Source organism: Talpa occidentalis, unplaced genomic scaffold (genome assembly GCF_014898055.3).
Source record: "Talpa occidentalis isolate TD23 unplaced genomic scaffold, MPIMG_talOcc4v2.1 talOcc4.12, whole genome shotgun sequence".
Lineage (NCBI taxonomy): Eukaryota > Metazoa > Chordata > Mammalia > Eulipotyphla > Talpidae > Talpa > Talpa occidentalis.
In genome coordinates this window covers 54,101,784-54,118,160 of record NW_023601212.1, presented here as the reverse complement: position 1 = coordinate 54,118,160, position 16,377 = coordinate 54,101,784, and the positions used below count along the sequence as shown (strand labels likewise).

Sequence of the window (16,377 nt, the reverse complement as noted above, 5' to 3'; positions counted from 1 at the left end):
AAGCTACTAAAACTCAATTTAAAGCATCTGTCGTTTCAATTTGGATTGGCTCAGTTATTTGAATAGATGATAAAATCGAGTTGTCTTGTGGGGGGGAACCTCACTCACCTTCCCTTCCGTGCCAATACTCACAGGGTGAGAAAAGTTTGGGTAGGAACCAGCCTTTGTTGCCATTACAGTTTCCAGAGTAAATGTAATTAACGCCCCCAACCGCACCCCCTCCCCCACACCCCACCATGCCACAGGAATAAATGAACTGTCTGGGCTAGCCTGCGATTCGAATCCATTCAAGTGCCTTGGAGCAGCAGCCCTTCAAGGGTCATCCTCAGAGTCCAAGTGGCACCTCCTGGAAGGTGGCACGGAACAAGCATGGGTTTGGCCAGACTTGGGCTCTGCCCTCTGGCCATCCTGCCACCCCATCTCTTAGCTGTGATTACTCAGCACCCCTCAGCCCTTTCTTTCCTCCCCACTTCCATTCAAGCCAGGAACGGTTAGCCACCCCCAAGCCCCGTGCTTTTCATTATTTCCCATGAATTATTCCAAGCATTAAAAAAGTATCTGGAAAAGCAATTTTACCCCAGTGCTTATCCCTGAAAAATAATCACTGCATTTTCTGTCACAAACTGCTTTGGGCCTCTGTCCCCACGAATAACCAACTCGACGGCCGAGGAAAGCCACGGTGAAGCATGAATGGGCCCCGCGTCCGCATCCCCACTAGCTTCTTTCCACGGAGCGGCGGTGCCAGCTGAGCAGGGGAAGGGTCTGAGCAGGAGGAAAGAGCTGCTGAAGATGGATGGGCTGAGCAACAGCAAACACGAGCCGAGTCTGAGTTTCTCTGGACTCCTCGGTGGCCATCCACGGGGCCAGGCCCGCGGGCAAAGCAGTGACGAGCTGTCTGCAGGGCAGGCATCGAGCCAGGAGTGTGCAGTCGGTGACTTCCTCTTCCCACTCGCCGATCCGACTTTGGGACAGAGGCGCCATCTCACTTGTGGGTCACAGAGAGAAAAGTCAGTGCAGGCTGTGTTTCCAGGAGAGGGAGGCAAGGAGCGGGCGCCATTGCACATGCCACTTCTCCTCCCTGGGTTCGCGTGCAGGAGGCACCAGAGTGGCCGGCGTCACAGCACTAAAAAGAGGATTAGCACGACCAGCAGGACCGCAAAGAGGATGGCGATGGCACACCACTGGCGCCGATCTGGAAGGCACGGCAGAGGTTAGGCTCTTAGCAACGTGACAGCCCCCGGGATACATGTACATGAAATTGAAGGCAACACCTTGAAGCCAAAATGGGACAGGACATGCAGATGATGGTGGCAGAGGATCTTGAGCCTGCCCGGGTGCCTAGTAGCCCTAATGCTGCTCTGGCCTGCAGTACGCTGCACCCCACCAGTCCCCCAAAAGTGTGCCTTGTAATAAGTATGTGCTTTGTGCCTCACATCTTTAATTAAAATCAGCGGCTTAGCTTTCTGCTGGCGGTTAACGTATCTCTGGAAAAGGTGTGGGCACTGTTTTCACAGATCAAAGCCCGACTGCTTTAATCTCCCACCAAAGTCAAATTGTTTAGTTCAACAATAATTCAATAAGAGTCATGTGATTTCCTCAATGAGCACTGTGGGAGGATAGAAAAGAGATGAAAACTACTGCAGGTCACTTCAGGAAAGAAATGCAGAGCTGAACAAACAGGCTCTCGTGAGCATGTGCATCGCTAATTTTATACCACACCCAGTCAGGTAAGACTGCTTAATCAGTAACTGTGATAAATCACTAATGCAGCTTATCTGCAAGCGAAAGTGGAATGTCTCTTCTGAAACTTGCTGTCCTACCAACAATTTCCAACAGGTACAGAGGGTAAAGTGGTTCAAGTGCATCTAAACAGCTGCGAGCAAAGAGTCTTGGAGGGGTAGGAGGGGGACCCACAGGTTCCAGCCCCCAGTCCTGACTACAGTTCCCTAACTCTACAACAGCTGCCTCACAGGGCTGTCCTGAGAACCCAGCAACACGAATATCCCCCCTAAATTTCAGGGCTTTGCGATGCTTGGGGACAGGACAGCCATCACAGGGATGGTTCTTTAACTTGGGTCCATGGAGGAAGAACATGCATGCTTTCTATAGATGAGCCCTGCCTTTCCACAAAGGGTCAGGCTGACATGAATTTTGCTAGCCTATGAAACTATAAATCAATGGCTAGAAGAGTTTATTTCAAATAGAAATACGAAAGCATACTGATGTTATTTGAAAGTTTATTTGAAAAGTTTATTTGAAAGTCTGCAGATTTTACACCATAGCTACTGAGAAGTCACACTGAAAAATGATCTGAAAATCAGAAAATAGATTGCAAAACTTTCCACAAAGCAATGCACTTCAATTATTTAAGTATCATGAATAGCACGGTCTTAGAATTTGCTGAGAGAATGGCACCAAATGATGGCAGGTAAAGGGAGCACTTCCTTGGTGGTGATGGCCTTGCTCTACTCAGATATACCAGAAACTCACTGAGCAAGTGTGACTATGGAGGAGACCCCAAGTTGATCCACTTCCGAACCAGGACTATTCCAAAGGCCTGGAGAGCAGATGTGGCCCACCCCCTACCACATTTTTAATGTTTTACTATCACTTCGATGGTCAAACATTGCCATCTATTTAAAATGTTTATCATCATTTAAACTACTCTCATTAAAATGATTAGCTGATACTCTTCCAGAGGAAAGCGATCATGGAACTGCTTCCTAACCTCCCCCAGCCCCAACTCACACATAATTCCTGCTGCCACTCTCAACCTCAGGTTTCCAGGACTGAACCAGCTTTCTATCTCAATCCCCTGCCCTCCTCCCATTACTTTCTCTTCTGCAACAGCATTAAATAGGAGTTTTCATCAAGGGAGAATATCCATCACGAGCTAGCACATCCCAGGAACGCTCTTTTAAAGCCATTTTCCTTTGAAGTGGTAAGCTGCTTCTGTGAAGCATGAACTAGGTAACCCCAGGGAGCTGTTACCCCAGCAGACTTCTCTCCAGAAGGGGCGGGTACCAACCACAAGGGCTTTTGTGACCTCAAGTGAAAAGCCATAAACAGCTTTGCAAGCTCAAGAGCTGCCTCAAAGTCAGAGGGAACAAAGGGAACTCCAATGAGGGTTCCCTCTCCCCAGCCCCATGTGTTTTCCTCCCCTAAAGAGAAAAGATGAACAGCATTTTGGAAAGTGAGAGGAAGAAAATCTTGGTCTTTACTCAATGGAATAATCTCTCTGGTTAGGACAACAAGATTAGTTTCTCTCTGGGTCACTCAGGAAAGTAAGTGTATCCTGGCTGATTTCCGCTCATGGAGCAGCTGGCCATGCAGGGCCGAAGCTGTTGCACTAACTGTGTGTTTGCTTCTCACCCGATCAAACTGCTCTGTGTGTGACCCTTTCTTCATGTACAGGTTTGATTAAAATGCAGTCAACTTTCCCCAAAGACATGGAGAAGAACAGAGACAAATCCAAATTGCTTTGTTGTCAAACTGAAGCAGACACCACCAAGCCAGAGGCACTTAGCGATTTTTCTTTAGGGAACGAGCAAAGATTAAAATGAAAACCACAGGCAAACTGTCCAAACTGAAGGGCCTTTCAAGCTAAATGCTGTGTCCCGGCTCTCTTTCTTAGACAAATAAAGCTAAAGTTCTTACTTTGCTCCCCAAACTTTTCTTTTGGGAGAAAGTAGAATAAAGCATCAGCAAGCCTCCGAGCTATTTATACACACTGAATCGCTTATCACAATGCAAGTGCTTACTAAATTATTCATACCCGGAATGCTGGGAAACAAAGACACAGTGCATCTTTGTTCAACTACTCTTCCCCAAACAAAACTGCTGCTGAAGTAGCTACTTGACTTCTGGACTAATACATACACTAGTGAGAGCCTCAGTGTTTAAACTGGTTATATAATACTTCATTAAAACATTTTTTTTTTTTCCTCCGCAGAGTGGGAGGGAAAAAAAGGAAAGACAGTAGGGTATCAGAAAGAAGACTGAGCAACCCTCTCTCTAAGTATATCAGTGATGAACTGAGCTGGGGCCTGCTCCAGGCAATGAAGAACATGCTAGAAGCATAACAATATTTGCCCCTGGTGAAAAAAGGAAATAAGCCTGGCTATGAGCTTCTTTTTGTTTGGCATCTAACAGGTTCTTTGCTCCTTAAGGTCATCTTCTGCCTGACTAACTACTACTTTTTTTTTTTTTTTAAAGCAAACATTTACAAAGTATTCACACACAGGAGACACTGTTAAACATCTGTATTAATTATTTCATTTAATCCTCACAATGACCCTAAGAGTCTCCCCCACCTAGTTTGTTTATAGACAGGACTGAGCCCCAGAGAACTGCTAGGCGACTTGATGATGAAAAGCAAATATACATATATGTTTAAAGCTTGCCTCAAAAGGCTGAATGAATTATCAGGTCCTCTACTATATACATGAGAGGAGGAAACCAAGAGAAGAGTAAGGTGGCAAGGAACACGGGGAGTTCCAATGGGGAAGGGGTGTTCTTGGTCAGGAATGCTAAAATTACTGCAAGGAGCACCAGGTCCCCCCTTCAACAAGTCACCCCCACCAAATAAAGAAAAAAATAGCGATACTAAATCTTCTTTGGTTTAAAATTCCTCGTGGAATAAGGGAGGTGATTTGTAGTAAACATGAAACGGTCACTAGGACACATCTTTCTACAGTGTAACTGACGTGAAAATTGTCACTTCTTCATCCCCATCCTGGTGCAAATTTGCTGGAATTTTTTCACTATGGAAGTAACTTAGAACTATTTAAATTAGATTTGCCAAGACATCGTATTTGGAGGTGATGAAATCAGTCCAGGAGAAACAGTAACTGGCTTCTAAATGGTTTAAAATAAGTTCCCTAGTCTTCCTTCTCTGACCCTAAAGCATCAATGACATTGTACCACAGCAAGGGTCTGAATGGACACACCTGGCAGAGAACCCCCACAGGCTGTTTTCTAGAACAAAGCAAGAATCCTTAAGCTTCAAACACCATACATACCACTGGTCATGTGAGATACTTTTGCAAGTTTCTTCATCACATTGTCCAATCGAGACTGGGTGTTCTCCAACTCATGAGAGAAATCATCCAACATGCTAGAAAGAGAAGCAGACACAGAAGTTGCAGGTCAGCGCAAAGACTCGGCACAGAACTGGTCATGGGGTTAAGTCAGGATGGAGGCCTCAGTTTCAGCAAACTCAAAATGGCAATGTTGGGATTTAAGTCCCCAATCTATCATCCCACATCCTTGGAACAAAATATGTGTTTGATTTCAGGATTTAGGAATTTTTTTTTTTTAAAGTAGTAAGCTATATAGGCTGTATATCAGTCAACATACCAACAGGGTCTGAAGCTGTCCTTCCTGTCCCCACCCCAATTAAACATTCTTATTTCTGCAGAGAAAACAATGAGGAATCACAGTCAGCTGCAGTCAGTATAGGTTTTTCTGTGATATGAGCTTGCTGTAAATTTAAAAAAAAAATTTTTTAATGTTTCAGAGCTTTCCACATTTCAGAATTACAGACAAGGTAGTGTGGATTTCATAGAGTGATACAAACTTAGTGGCAGCACAATGCAGGAGAAAGAAAGCTCTGTGGAATCGGCCAGCCAGTCCTTGCCACCTGCTTACCTCTCGGCCTGACACAAGGCACCTGACAACTGTTCGTGTTGTTTCCTCATCTGTAAAATGAGTCAGCTCTATCAGCCAGCTTCCCGGTCAGGGTCTTGTGAGCCCCACGGTATGTACAGGGCACTTTAGAGCAATATGAATTAAGAAATGACTTTCATCACACAATAATCTCTTTCAAAGCACTCTGCTTCATCATCAAGCTGGAAGTCCTTAGGACTGGCTGACAATCCCAACAGTGCTTGCTTCACCTCATTTGCACCCACAGAGAAGCTGGGCCTCCCTCCCTCTGGGAGGCTGATACTATTTGCCTCCAAGGTGCAGCTGGGGAAAAAAAAAACACAAAAATACTCATATTCCATCAGTTAACTTTGTATTAAACCTTCCAGGCTTTTTAATTTGATTAACACATGTTGGTGAATATGATGACCCTGAGGATAGAAGGTAATGTACCAATTAGTACCAGAGGTTTTATTAAAAAGCTTTATTACTCTGACAGCACTGATAGCGGCTTGAAATGACAGTCTTGATCTGTGCCCATGTGGGGCACCTGACAGCCTTGCAAGATCCAGGGCAACCGACTCCTCATTAATGATTAAATAAACCCCATACTGACAGCTCCATTAACAAGTCTTTGTCCCTTTCCTCAATTTTCAAATGAAAACATTTTTAGTTCATCTTAGATCCTGGAAGCATCTTGGCCCTGCAGCTGGGAGACCTACCCAGTGAGTGCCAAAGGCTGAAAAACAAGAGCTCCCTCTGTGTCTGGATATGACTTTTCTTACCGAGGACAAAAAGGGTAAGTCACCCACTCTCCAGCCAAGGACAACCACTAACCAAGCTCTAGCCGGGAGCTAGCGAACACAGCACTGTCCAGAGAAATAATGTGAGTCCCATGTGCCATTTTATATTTTCCACGAGCCATGTGAAAGAAAGTAAAAAGAAATAGGTGAAATTAATTGTAATAATCTGTTTTGTTTAGCCCAAGACAGCTAAAGTACTTTCACTTCAAGATGTAATTAATATAAAAAAATCACTAATAAATTATTCTGTCTTTTTTACACTAAGTCTTCAAAATCTGGGATTGTCCTTACACACAGGGCACGTCCCAGTGCAGACTGGCTGCCGCACACGTACTCAAAGGCCACACAGGGCTTGAGCTTCTGTACTGGACAGCACAGGCCTAAGTCCAAGAATCTATTTTTAGTCAAAGTCATACACACACACAGTGTAACGAGTCCTAAGAAGGCTTTTAGTAAAACGCGGATGTTTCCTGTTCCCTGGGGCACCTGCTTGGCCCTGCCCTATTCTCCCTGGGCCTTCTCTGCTTTCGGAAGGAACCTCAGGGTCTTGCTCTCTCAGTCTTTACGGGCTGAGTCACAGCTACAAGAGGCTGGGTTGCAGCCCTTGCATCCTTCCTACCCCTCCTCCCCTTTCCTGGGTCACAATCTGATGTGATCACATCCAGGGGGGAGACATTGTCCAGAATGCATGCTCCTCCCAGCGGGGGATTTGGGGTGTGGATCCACCACTCTGACTTTTCCTCTGCTGGCTGAGGATTTAGCCTCCTTGGTCTCTTCAGTCAGTAAAACCCTTCATCTTCCTACTTTCCAGATCTAAAATGTTACAGTTGTTGCTTCTTATTCCAATAAGAATGATTGGAATAAGAATTATTCCAATAAGAATCACTGCTTCTTATTCCAATAAGAATTATTCCCACATAAATTTCATGTCCTTAAAAAAATCCCTTTGCTGTTGTTCTAGTAAACTCTAGGGAGGGAGCAGACACAAAAGGGTGTACTCCATTCACCACCTCTAGCTAGAAGTCTCTTGGGGTCTCTCCATCCTAGTCAGGCGGCCTCACTAATGGAGCAGCTCGGACTTTCCCATACCCCAAACTGGAGTTTTAGGTTAAGAATCCATATTAGATAGAAATTAAGCAAGAACACCTACATTCCTGCTATTCCAGCTTCCAGATTTGGACCACCACGGTTCACTATATGAATTACAGACAGATGGGCCTTCCACAAACATAAGCCTGACCCACGTGATCACTGCTAACACAACCCTCACGGGTTCCCAAGGACCCTCCAAATAATAAGTTCCTACTCCTTAACATGATGTCTCGGGCCTCCCTGATCCATCCTCTATGTCTCTGTCTTATCTGCTGCAACTGTCCTCTCAATCCCCGCACTCTGACCCTTCACAGCTGCCCTTTATTTCTCCTCCCATCCCCTGGCTGCTACTACTCATCTTCACCTTCTTATCCTCTGGCTTCAACTTCCATGAAGTTGGGTTTCTCACAGTACCACACACCCGTCTGTCACCACCGAGCAGCTAGCATTCATTTACCTAATGTGCCCTCTACCTAGTCAAGGGTCAACTCTGACGGCAGAGACACTGTCCACTCCTCCCTGGGTTACAACTGACAGCCAGCCCCCCCACCCCCGCCCCAGAACACACACCCAGTATGGATGAACATGTAACCCGTGAATGTAACACTGAATACGAGATCAAGATAGGAGAGTGTCTGCAATCTCCTAGTGGATGATCTTATTCTTTTTCTCCAGATAAAATGTGTAAAGTGGTAAAGGTATTATATGGTAGTGTAACTTAGGGGTTCTGGTTTTGGTGTCAAACATCAGAGGGCAAGAAGAGATTATTCTCTAGGAGAAACTGATCAATCCAGTTTTCTCGTGTGCCTTGTTTACTTGTGTGAAGGGATTTTTTTATTATTATTATTATTAACTGGAGTTAAATTTGTAAATTTTTTCATAAAGGTAAAAAATAAGATACAGAATAAAAAACTTTGCTCGCTGCAGTGGGAGAGTCACAAGATGATGAAGTTAAGTTAGGTCACGTCCGGTCCTCTTCAGTATATAAACCTCCAGAGGTTACACAGCCACATCTGTTTCACATTCCCATTCATGACACTTCAAACGTCTACTCAAGGGGATGTGTACCTGTCTAAAAGCAGTAATAAAAACACTTTTGCCTAAACCCTGTTGAAAATTTTATCTATAGATTTGGTTCAGGTCAGTCTGTAAAACAGAATAAAGCAACAGCTATAAATAAAAAAGCTTTTGGCTTTAGTAGCCATCTAACTGTCAGGCTTTCTAAGGGTCTCACAGGATGATTTTCCGTGCCCAGCCCCCCCAGCTTCCCCGAACATGAGAAGGGTGTCTCTAACTCACACTGCCTGCTCCTCCAGCTCCCCTCCGATGCGCTGGGACATGTTCTTCAGCACCCCGATGCTGCCAGAGACCAGCTCCAACTGCTCATCCTGCTGTTCCACGATCAGCTGGTGCCAGAGAAATGGGAAATAAGCAATTAAAATCCATCTTACCTGGTTCTGAGCCCAGCTCTCTAGCAGCTGCTAGCTTCCTTGCCAACTTGGGACAATTCGCATTCAGAAGCAAAGCCCAGAAATCAAAGGACCAGAACGTTGCCTCTGAGAACACGCTGCTCAAAAGGCTGGTTTGTCAAGCTCCTGCTATTTCCTGCTAATCCAACTTCTGAGCAGTCAGCAGGGCTTGAAACCACTTAGAGAGATTTACTCCAGTTGGGTGAAGTCTAACATAGGGATGCAGTGGCTGAATGTGCATGGGCAGTGGCCACTGAGACAGGACGCTCGGGAAGAGGAAGCCCACGCCAGGGCCAAGGTCTCCCTCCACAACAGACAGCCACAGCTTACACAAAGACAGCAGAGGGCAAAGCTCTGCCTGTGGGAAAATCACACACACAGTCCTTTCCTCCCTCCTCAAGGACAAACCAGAGGCCTGTGGCAGTAAGTGACTCAAGGACAACTACTGAATGATATTTACTTTTAATTGTATAAGGCTCCTCACTTTTTATCAAAAAAAAAAAAAATCATGCTTAGTTAATAGCAATTTAAGTAGACAACTGGTTAAATTGATGTGCTAAAGGAAAAAGAACACATAACTTACATGTATATTTTCATTGGATAGAAAATCCCTGAATCCCTACATATATTATTATTAGTTTCCTTTTATTAACACAACTACACGTCAGAAGAGCACCTTTCCTTCTACTCCTAAACCTGTATCAAAGGAATCATTTTTATGTATACTAGAACTATTTTCAATGAACAAACAAAAAGTGCTTTTTGTTGAACAGAAATTTGAGTATACAAGAGGCTGGGGAAGGAGTAGTGGTCTTTTTAAAAGTCCATGGCCGTCATCAGTTTTAGATGTTCCACCTGTTTTTCCCAGGAGACCTAACCGAGCTTGGTTCTTCTGACACAGCCATGCTCCTTAGGCTCCTTAGCCCTTCCTTCGTGTGCTCGGGCCCAGGCAGGCACAGGTGCCACAGGGTCAGCTGTGGTCCAGCTGCCTCGTTAGCAGGAAAGCACCCTGGCTGGCAGAGGATGGAACGGCGGGGCCCTGCCTCCAGCACCCCGTCCTCAGCCATCATCTTCAGGTACCTGTTGTTGTGCCTGCTGCTCCTCGATGAAATGGGAATTGGCTAGCTGGAGCTCGCGGTCCAGGCGGCTGTATTTATCAGTGGTTCTGGAGTTCCAGTTCTGCCCACCACTGTCTCCCAGCAGGGCCTGTGGGTGTGGGGGTAGGGCAGAGGGTTGGAAGAGACAGTTACCATCGCTGACCAAGTGCTCCCCTACAGTGATATTAAGAGTTCCCATATTACTCATCATCCATCCCTCAGACCTCCACCCCCGCCAGTTCTGAGGCAGTGGTGCAGGCTGGTGTCTGCGTGGTACCATTTAAGGACTGCCAGGAAGGGCCCTCTCCTCTCTAGCTCTCCCAAACGGGCTTTGCCACATTAAAATACAAATATCAATTTTAAACCAACAAATGTCCATCTGCACAGTACATTATTATCTAACACTCCGTCTCTTAAAGGCCAGCTCTTCCTAGCACCCTTGAAAGTCTCAGAGACTCAGTTTCTAGTCAAACTAACTCCACAGACTTAGAGTCCTTTTTATGTAAGCATTACACAGGGAAGTTTTTGGTTTCTTGAGGGAAGATGGTTGGAGCTCCCTAGAATGACAAAAAATTAAGTCACAGCTCCTCACACACAGAATTTAGTTTATGGATAAATCCCAATGTCCTTGAGTTGAACTAAAAGGCTATAGGCTTTCAGCTGGGAACTAGGAACGGCCACTATGGGTGCTGGACTCGCATAATCAGGTCCCACAAAGCAGGATAGGTTTTCCCAGTATGTATCTGAGGAAGTCTATAGTCAGGAAAGGGTAAGCCAGGAATGTCTTCCTCACATGAAGACCCAGGTGGGGATGTGAAAGCCTGTTTCCAGCAGCTCTGACTGCACTCCACAAGGCTTTCTGACTAGCAACAGTACAAAGAAACAGAACATGCTGGCAACTGTGACTCTGTCCTTGTAGAGTTGCCCAGTTTTCTCACCAGGTGCTTTTGATCTCTGTATCTGTTAGAAGTCTGATTTCTTGGTTCTCAGAAAGCCTTGAAAAGCCCTCCATACCAACAATGACCTCCTGTCTGACTTTCAGAGGTGAATCCAATCACAGAGTCAGACTTCAGGGGCTCATGATGCAGAGCACAGGCTCTGAGGTGGTTTTAAGTGGACCGGGACTTCGGAGAGCTTCAGAGCCCAGGGCCTCAGTCCAGTCAAGGGGCCGGAGGGTGACTGTCTCTTCTGTACACTAAAGATTTTGTGGGTGACTCTGTCCCAACCTGGTTTAGAGATTTCAGAGATCTGCTCATGCAGATCCATACTCCCAAAAGCTTTATGGAGGTAGTGACAGCTGGGGCCAAGTGGCAAGACTTTCAGGGTCAGAAACAGGCTACAATGCATCCTTAGGCTCTGAACCGAGAACTGGGCTTCACCAGGGCCTCTGGGCTCATGGGGCCTCCAGGCTGATTTGTTTTGGCTTATACCATGGCCTATACTTAGCTGGCAGTAAGTTAAACTCTTGGGTCACCTAAGCTTTATTGTAAAGTTACTTAGAATTCATCAGTCTGACCTCCTGGGAGACTGGTTTTTGTTTGTTTGTTTCTTTGCTTATTTTTAAAGTTTTTAAAAAATGTATTTATTTTTCACATAGAATAACTGGGGTGCAGGCCAGAAATGTGTATTTGTGTGTGTGTGTGTGTGTGTGTATGAGACACAGAGAGAGAGAGAGAGAGAGAGAGAGAGAAAATTCCCAGAGAGAGTGGGGAGCAGAACAGGCAGATCTACTAAATACACTGCTGAGTGGAGCAGTGGGAGAGACAGGAGGTCTGCTGCCCCATGTGTGGATTGGTTCCCCGGCTGGGGATCGAACTCGGGCCTTTGCAGTGGTTATGCTGAGACCTAACCCCTAGGCCACCAGGGAGCTCCTGGGAAACTGTTTTAACTGGAAAGAGGATAAAGCGGGGCACTGGGAGCAGCCTGACCACTACAGTGCATGAAATACTTGCTCTTTACTGCTTGTGATTTCTTGTGCTTTACCAGAGTCCTGCTGTCAGGAATACTAATGGGACCACAGAGCTCACATCCTGTCCATTGGGCTGCACGACTTTGTACTATGTAGATGCAGTTATCAATATTGTTGGGTAAGTTCAAAAAGATACATGAGATGATCAGCTGCTATAGCTACTGAAGTTTCAAGGACTAGTCTCATACAGCTTTTATTTTTGATGGGTCAACATCTGCTTTGGTATCTGAGATTAGGGTTCATCATTTGTTTATAATAAATAATAAGAACTGGGCCTCCACTCAAAAGAGGATGAAAGATTTAACCAACATTAAGGTAATTTAAACACAGTGAAGGCTCTCAAAATTTATGTGTGTGTGTGTGTGTGTATCTCAAACAAACAGGTTATTTATTTATTTTTAGATTTATTTTTATTTATTTATGCATACAAGAAGTGGGGTATAGGCTGGAGGTGTGGAGGGTGAGAGGATTCACCAGAGACAGAGTGGGGAGCAGAACAGTCAGATCCACTGAAATACACTGCTGAGGGGAGCAGCAGTCGAGACAGGAGAGGTCTGCTGTACCATGTGGGTCAGCCCCCTGGCCAGGGACTGAACTCAGGCCACAGTGGCTGGCAATAGCTTGATAGTGCTGAGACTTTAACCCTTGCGCCACCAGGGAAGCCCAGGCAGGTTTATTTTAAAAAGGGAAGGGACATAAAGGACACTTGCACAGACATAGGTAGGAAGAAAGAGCTGCCCCTGAAAGGGATAGGATTATTAAAATAGAGGCCTGCATAGTCACAGGCGGGCAGGAGAGCTGCTGCCCAAATTTAAATATTTCAATCATTAAATGGCTAATGAATTCTATGGGTAGGCAATATAAGAGCAACTAGAGATTAAAAAGAAAAAAAAAAAGACCCCCAACAGTCTTCTTTCCTCATTCTCAGGAAGCATGGGGTCTGGTAGAGAAAAGGACAACTAAGTAATTATAGCCCCAAACAGAGAGCCTGCTCACAGGATGGGCTCACCAGGAATAAAGTGGATGGCTGTGTGGTGAGGGCGTCTGAGCATGAACCCAGATGGGCCAGTGTCATTTCAGGCTCCTTCAGCCCAAGTAGGTCTTCTGCTAGAATGCATGATCCACAGAAGGCAGCATCTTTTAATTGAAATATCTAATCATGTATTTCTTTGACTTATACTGTCAATTCTCATGCATACTCACCTGTCTATTTTTCCTTTCAGCTAAGGCCTGCACAGATGAAGTGGACATCTGATCCTTCATATCCTATCGAGGCAAGCAGAGACCAGAAAACAAATGAAAAACATCCTTGAAAAACATCAGGGTTCACGTTTACACACTAGCAACACACACACAATTTATTATTCATTACGAAAAGTAGTATTCTTTGGCTTTTATTTGCAGACTTAACGGTAAAGGGGAAAAAAATAAAGAGAGCGCTGTCCTTTTAAAAAGAGATAACTTGGATAATCAATCTAAAATAGGAGGGAAAAAGAAAGGAAACTAGGATTCCTGGGTACCTACCAGTGACCAGAAACACTATGAGACTCAAACTCACATTATCACTGAATTTTCACAACGATCCTGTGAAGCTAGTACTGACCGTGGGAGTCTCTCTCTCTCTCTTTTTTAAGATTTATTTATTTATTTATACAAGCACTGGGTACAGTCAGAAGCACAGGAGGGTGAGAGAATTCACCAGAGCCAGAGCGGGGAACAGAACAGGCAGACTGACGAAATACACTGCTGAGAAGAGCAGCGGGCATGGCAGGAGAGGTCTGCGTGCCATGTGGGACCCTGGGGCTGTGGGCAGCTTCACAACCCAGCGCTCAACCGCTGCGCCACCGGGGAGGCCCAGGAGTCTCATTTTTTGCTTGAGAAGGAGCCCTAGAAAGGCTAAGTCACCTACTCAAGGTCACAAGCCAGTAAATGACCAAATGGGATACAGGCACAGACATCTATATGCTAGGGCGAGCATCTGTTTGTATAATACATGTAAAAACTATGCACATCAGGATAAAGTATAGTTATCACTAAATATCAGAGAATACTTTGGTGCTGGGAAAGCTCTAGAATGCTTCTGGGTGCTGCTGACACGAATATGAGCAGTTAATATATTCATTAGACTGTATCCTTAGAATACATGCACTTTTCTGTACTGATGTACTTTAAAAATATTTTTTAAAAAATAGAACACCTGTACCCCTATGTTTACAGCAGCACTATTTACAATAGGTAAAACCTGGAAACAACCCAAATGCCCAAAAATAGATGACTGGATCAAGAAGATGTGGTATATATACACAATGGAATATTATTCAGCAATCAAAAAAGATAAACTCATGCCATTCGCAGCAACATGAATGGAGCTAGTAGGAATTATGCTCAGTGAAATAAGCCAGAAGGAAAAAAAAAATATCACCTGGTCTCACTTATAGCAGGAATATAGGGGAACAAAATAAGACATCATTAAAAAAATATTAAAACAATATTTAAAAAATATATTAAAAATATATTAAAATATATTTAAAAAATAATAACAGTACAAAGCAAAACACAACAAAGCAAAAACAGACAATTATAAATCAGAGACATACTGCAGGGGAGGAGGAGGGAGAGGGTTCAGAGGGAGGGAGGGAGGAGCACAGGGGACTGAGGTGATGGTGCACGGGTGCACTGGTGATGGAAACTCTGTGGGGACTACACCTGAGGGGGTGGGGGAAGCAAATATTGTTTAAAAATAAACAATGATGTAAAATATTTTAAAAAAATAATTAAAAAAAACAGTTTAATTAAAAAAAAAATACTACAGTTCCCAAACAATGAATGGAAGGCAAAGTGGACTAACCCTTTGGAAATAAATTTGGTGCTTTGTATCAAGAGCCTCAATATATTCACTGTCTTAACCCAGTAAATCCACTAAGAGAAATTTATTTTGCGGAAGTAATATAAAATATATGCCCCAACAGATAAGCAAGGATGCACACAGCAGTGCTATGTAAAGAAAAGAAAGATAAGCAGCAGGCCCAAACACGAGAATAGAAACTGACAATAAACCCACACCATGTAGTGTTACGCACTAGACATTGTGTTTAGGCAACGTGTTCATCCAAGAAACAATTCACAGAAAAACACAAATGATCAAACACGAAAAGATACACTGACCCACATTAATCAAACAAGTACAAGCTAAGAGAGATTTTCCCCAATGAGATTGAGAAAAATGAAAAAGACTGGTAACACTTAGTGCTGGTTAGACGGAACCATGAAATACAGAATCCAATACTGTGATTAGAAGTATAATTGATAAGGACTTTTGGTAGGTGACTTTGAAAATATTAACCAATATTTAAAGTGTGTATTTTTAGTGGATTCTTCACTACTTAAGCAAATTATCTAGATTATGCTTACAAGATGGTCACTGAAGTAAGGTTGGCAATCATCAAAATTTAATGACCACCTAATTATCTGTAAGCAGGGTTAATGATTAAACAAATCCTAACAGAGTCAGATTAAGAACATGGTCTTTCATGTCAAAGACCTGGGATCAAGACATGGCTATGTTTAATGACTGGGCAAATTTAGGCATATTACTGAAATCACTCCAAGAGGGGCCTATCTTTTCTGCATAGATAATACAAAGAGTGAATAACAGTTGTCAACAACAAAGTAAACAGTCAGAATCAAACTATTATCATCATATAAATGCATTAACCATCAAAAAAGGATGACTTAAATCTGCCCTGTCCAACATAGTAGCTACCAGCCAACCAACTCCTCCAGAAATGGAGTCAGGACAACCCAGCAAGTAAACATTTTACTTGACTTAATTTTAATTGAGATTTAAAGTCAGTTATTCCAAGACTTTTAAGTATGTCTGGAAAATATTGGGACTGCAAATCTACTTTTCTGACTCTACGTTTTATAAACTTTAAACACTGATCAAATATCTCCATGAAAATTTCACATCTGAGTTGAGATATGCTTAAGCATAAGACACATCAGATTTAGTACAGAAAAGTTAAGAATTTCTAAAATCTCATTAATATTTTTATATTGATTACACGTTTAATTTACCTTCTTACTTTTTTATTACTACAAAGTAAAAATAATTACATTTCTATGGACAGTGCTGTTTTCGATGTGTTAGAATTGATATCAGCCTATAATCATGATATATTTTTCATAGAAAAAAATTACAGAATAACATTATGCCATTTCTTTCAAGAGTACATTTCAATGTCCATAAAATGGCTAGAAAAAAATAACTGTTGACAGTGGTAATTTCCAGTGAGTGGAAT

The 16,377-nt window shown here is 43.6% G+C and overlaps 1 protein-coding gene across 1 annotated transcript in view; it reads right to left on the bottom strand.

Moving 5' to 3' along the window:
• Positions 1–221: 221 nt before the first annotated feature.
• Positions 222–16,377, bottom strand: part of STX6 (syntaxin 6) — a 45,569-nt gene continuing 29,413 nt past the window's right edge. Inside the window, exons 4-8 of the mRNA XM_037506345.2 lie at positions 13,280–13,342; positions 10,091–10,216; positions 8,841–8,947; positions 5,022–5,116; positions 222–1,192 (exon numbers count right to left, since the gene is read on the bottom strand). Coding sequence (XP_037362242.1) covers positions 1,116–1,192; positions 5,022–5,116; positions 8,841–8,947; positions 10,091–10,216; positions 13,280–13,342 — 468 coding nt within the window. The 3' untranslated portion in view covers positions 222–1,115. The remainder of the gene's footprint in view (positions 1,193–5,021; positions 5,117–8,840; positions 8,948–10,090; positions 10,217–13,279; positions 13,343–16,377) is intronic.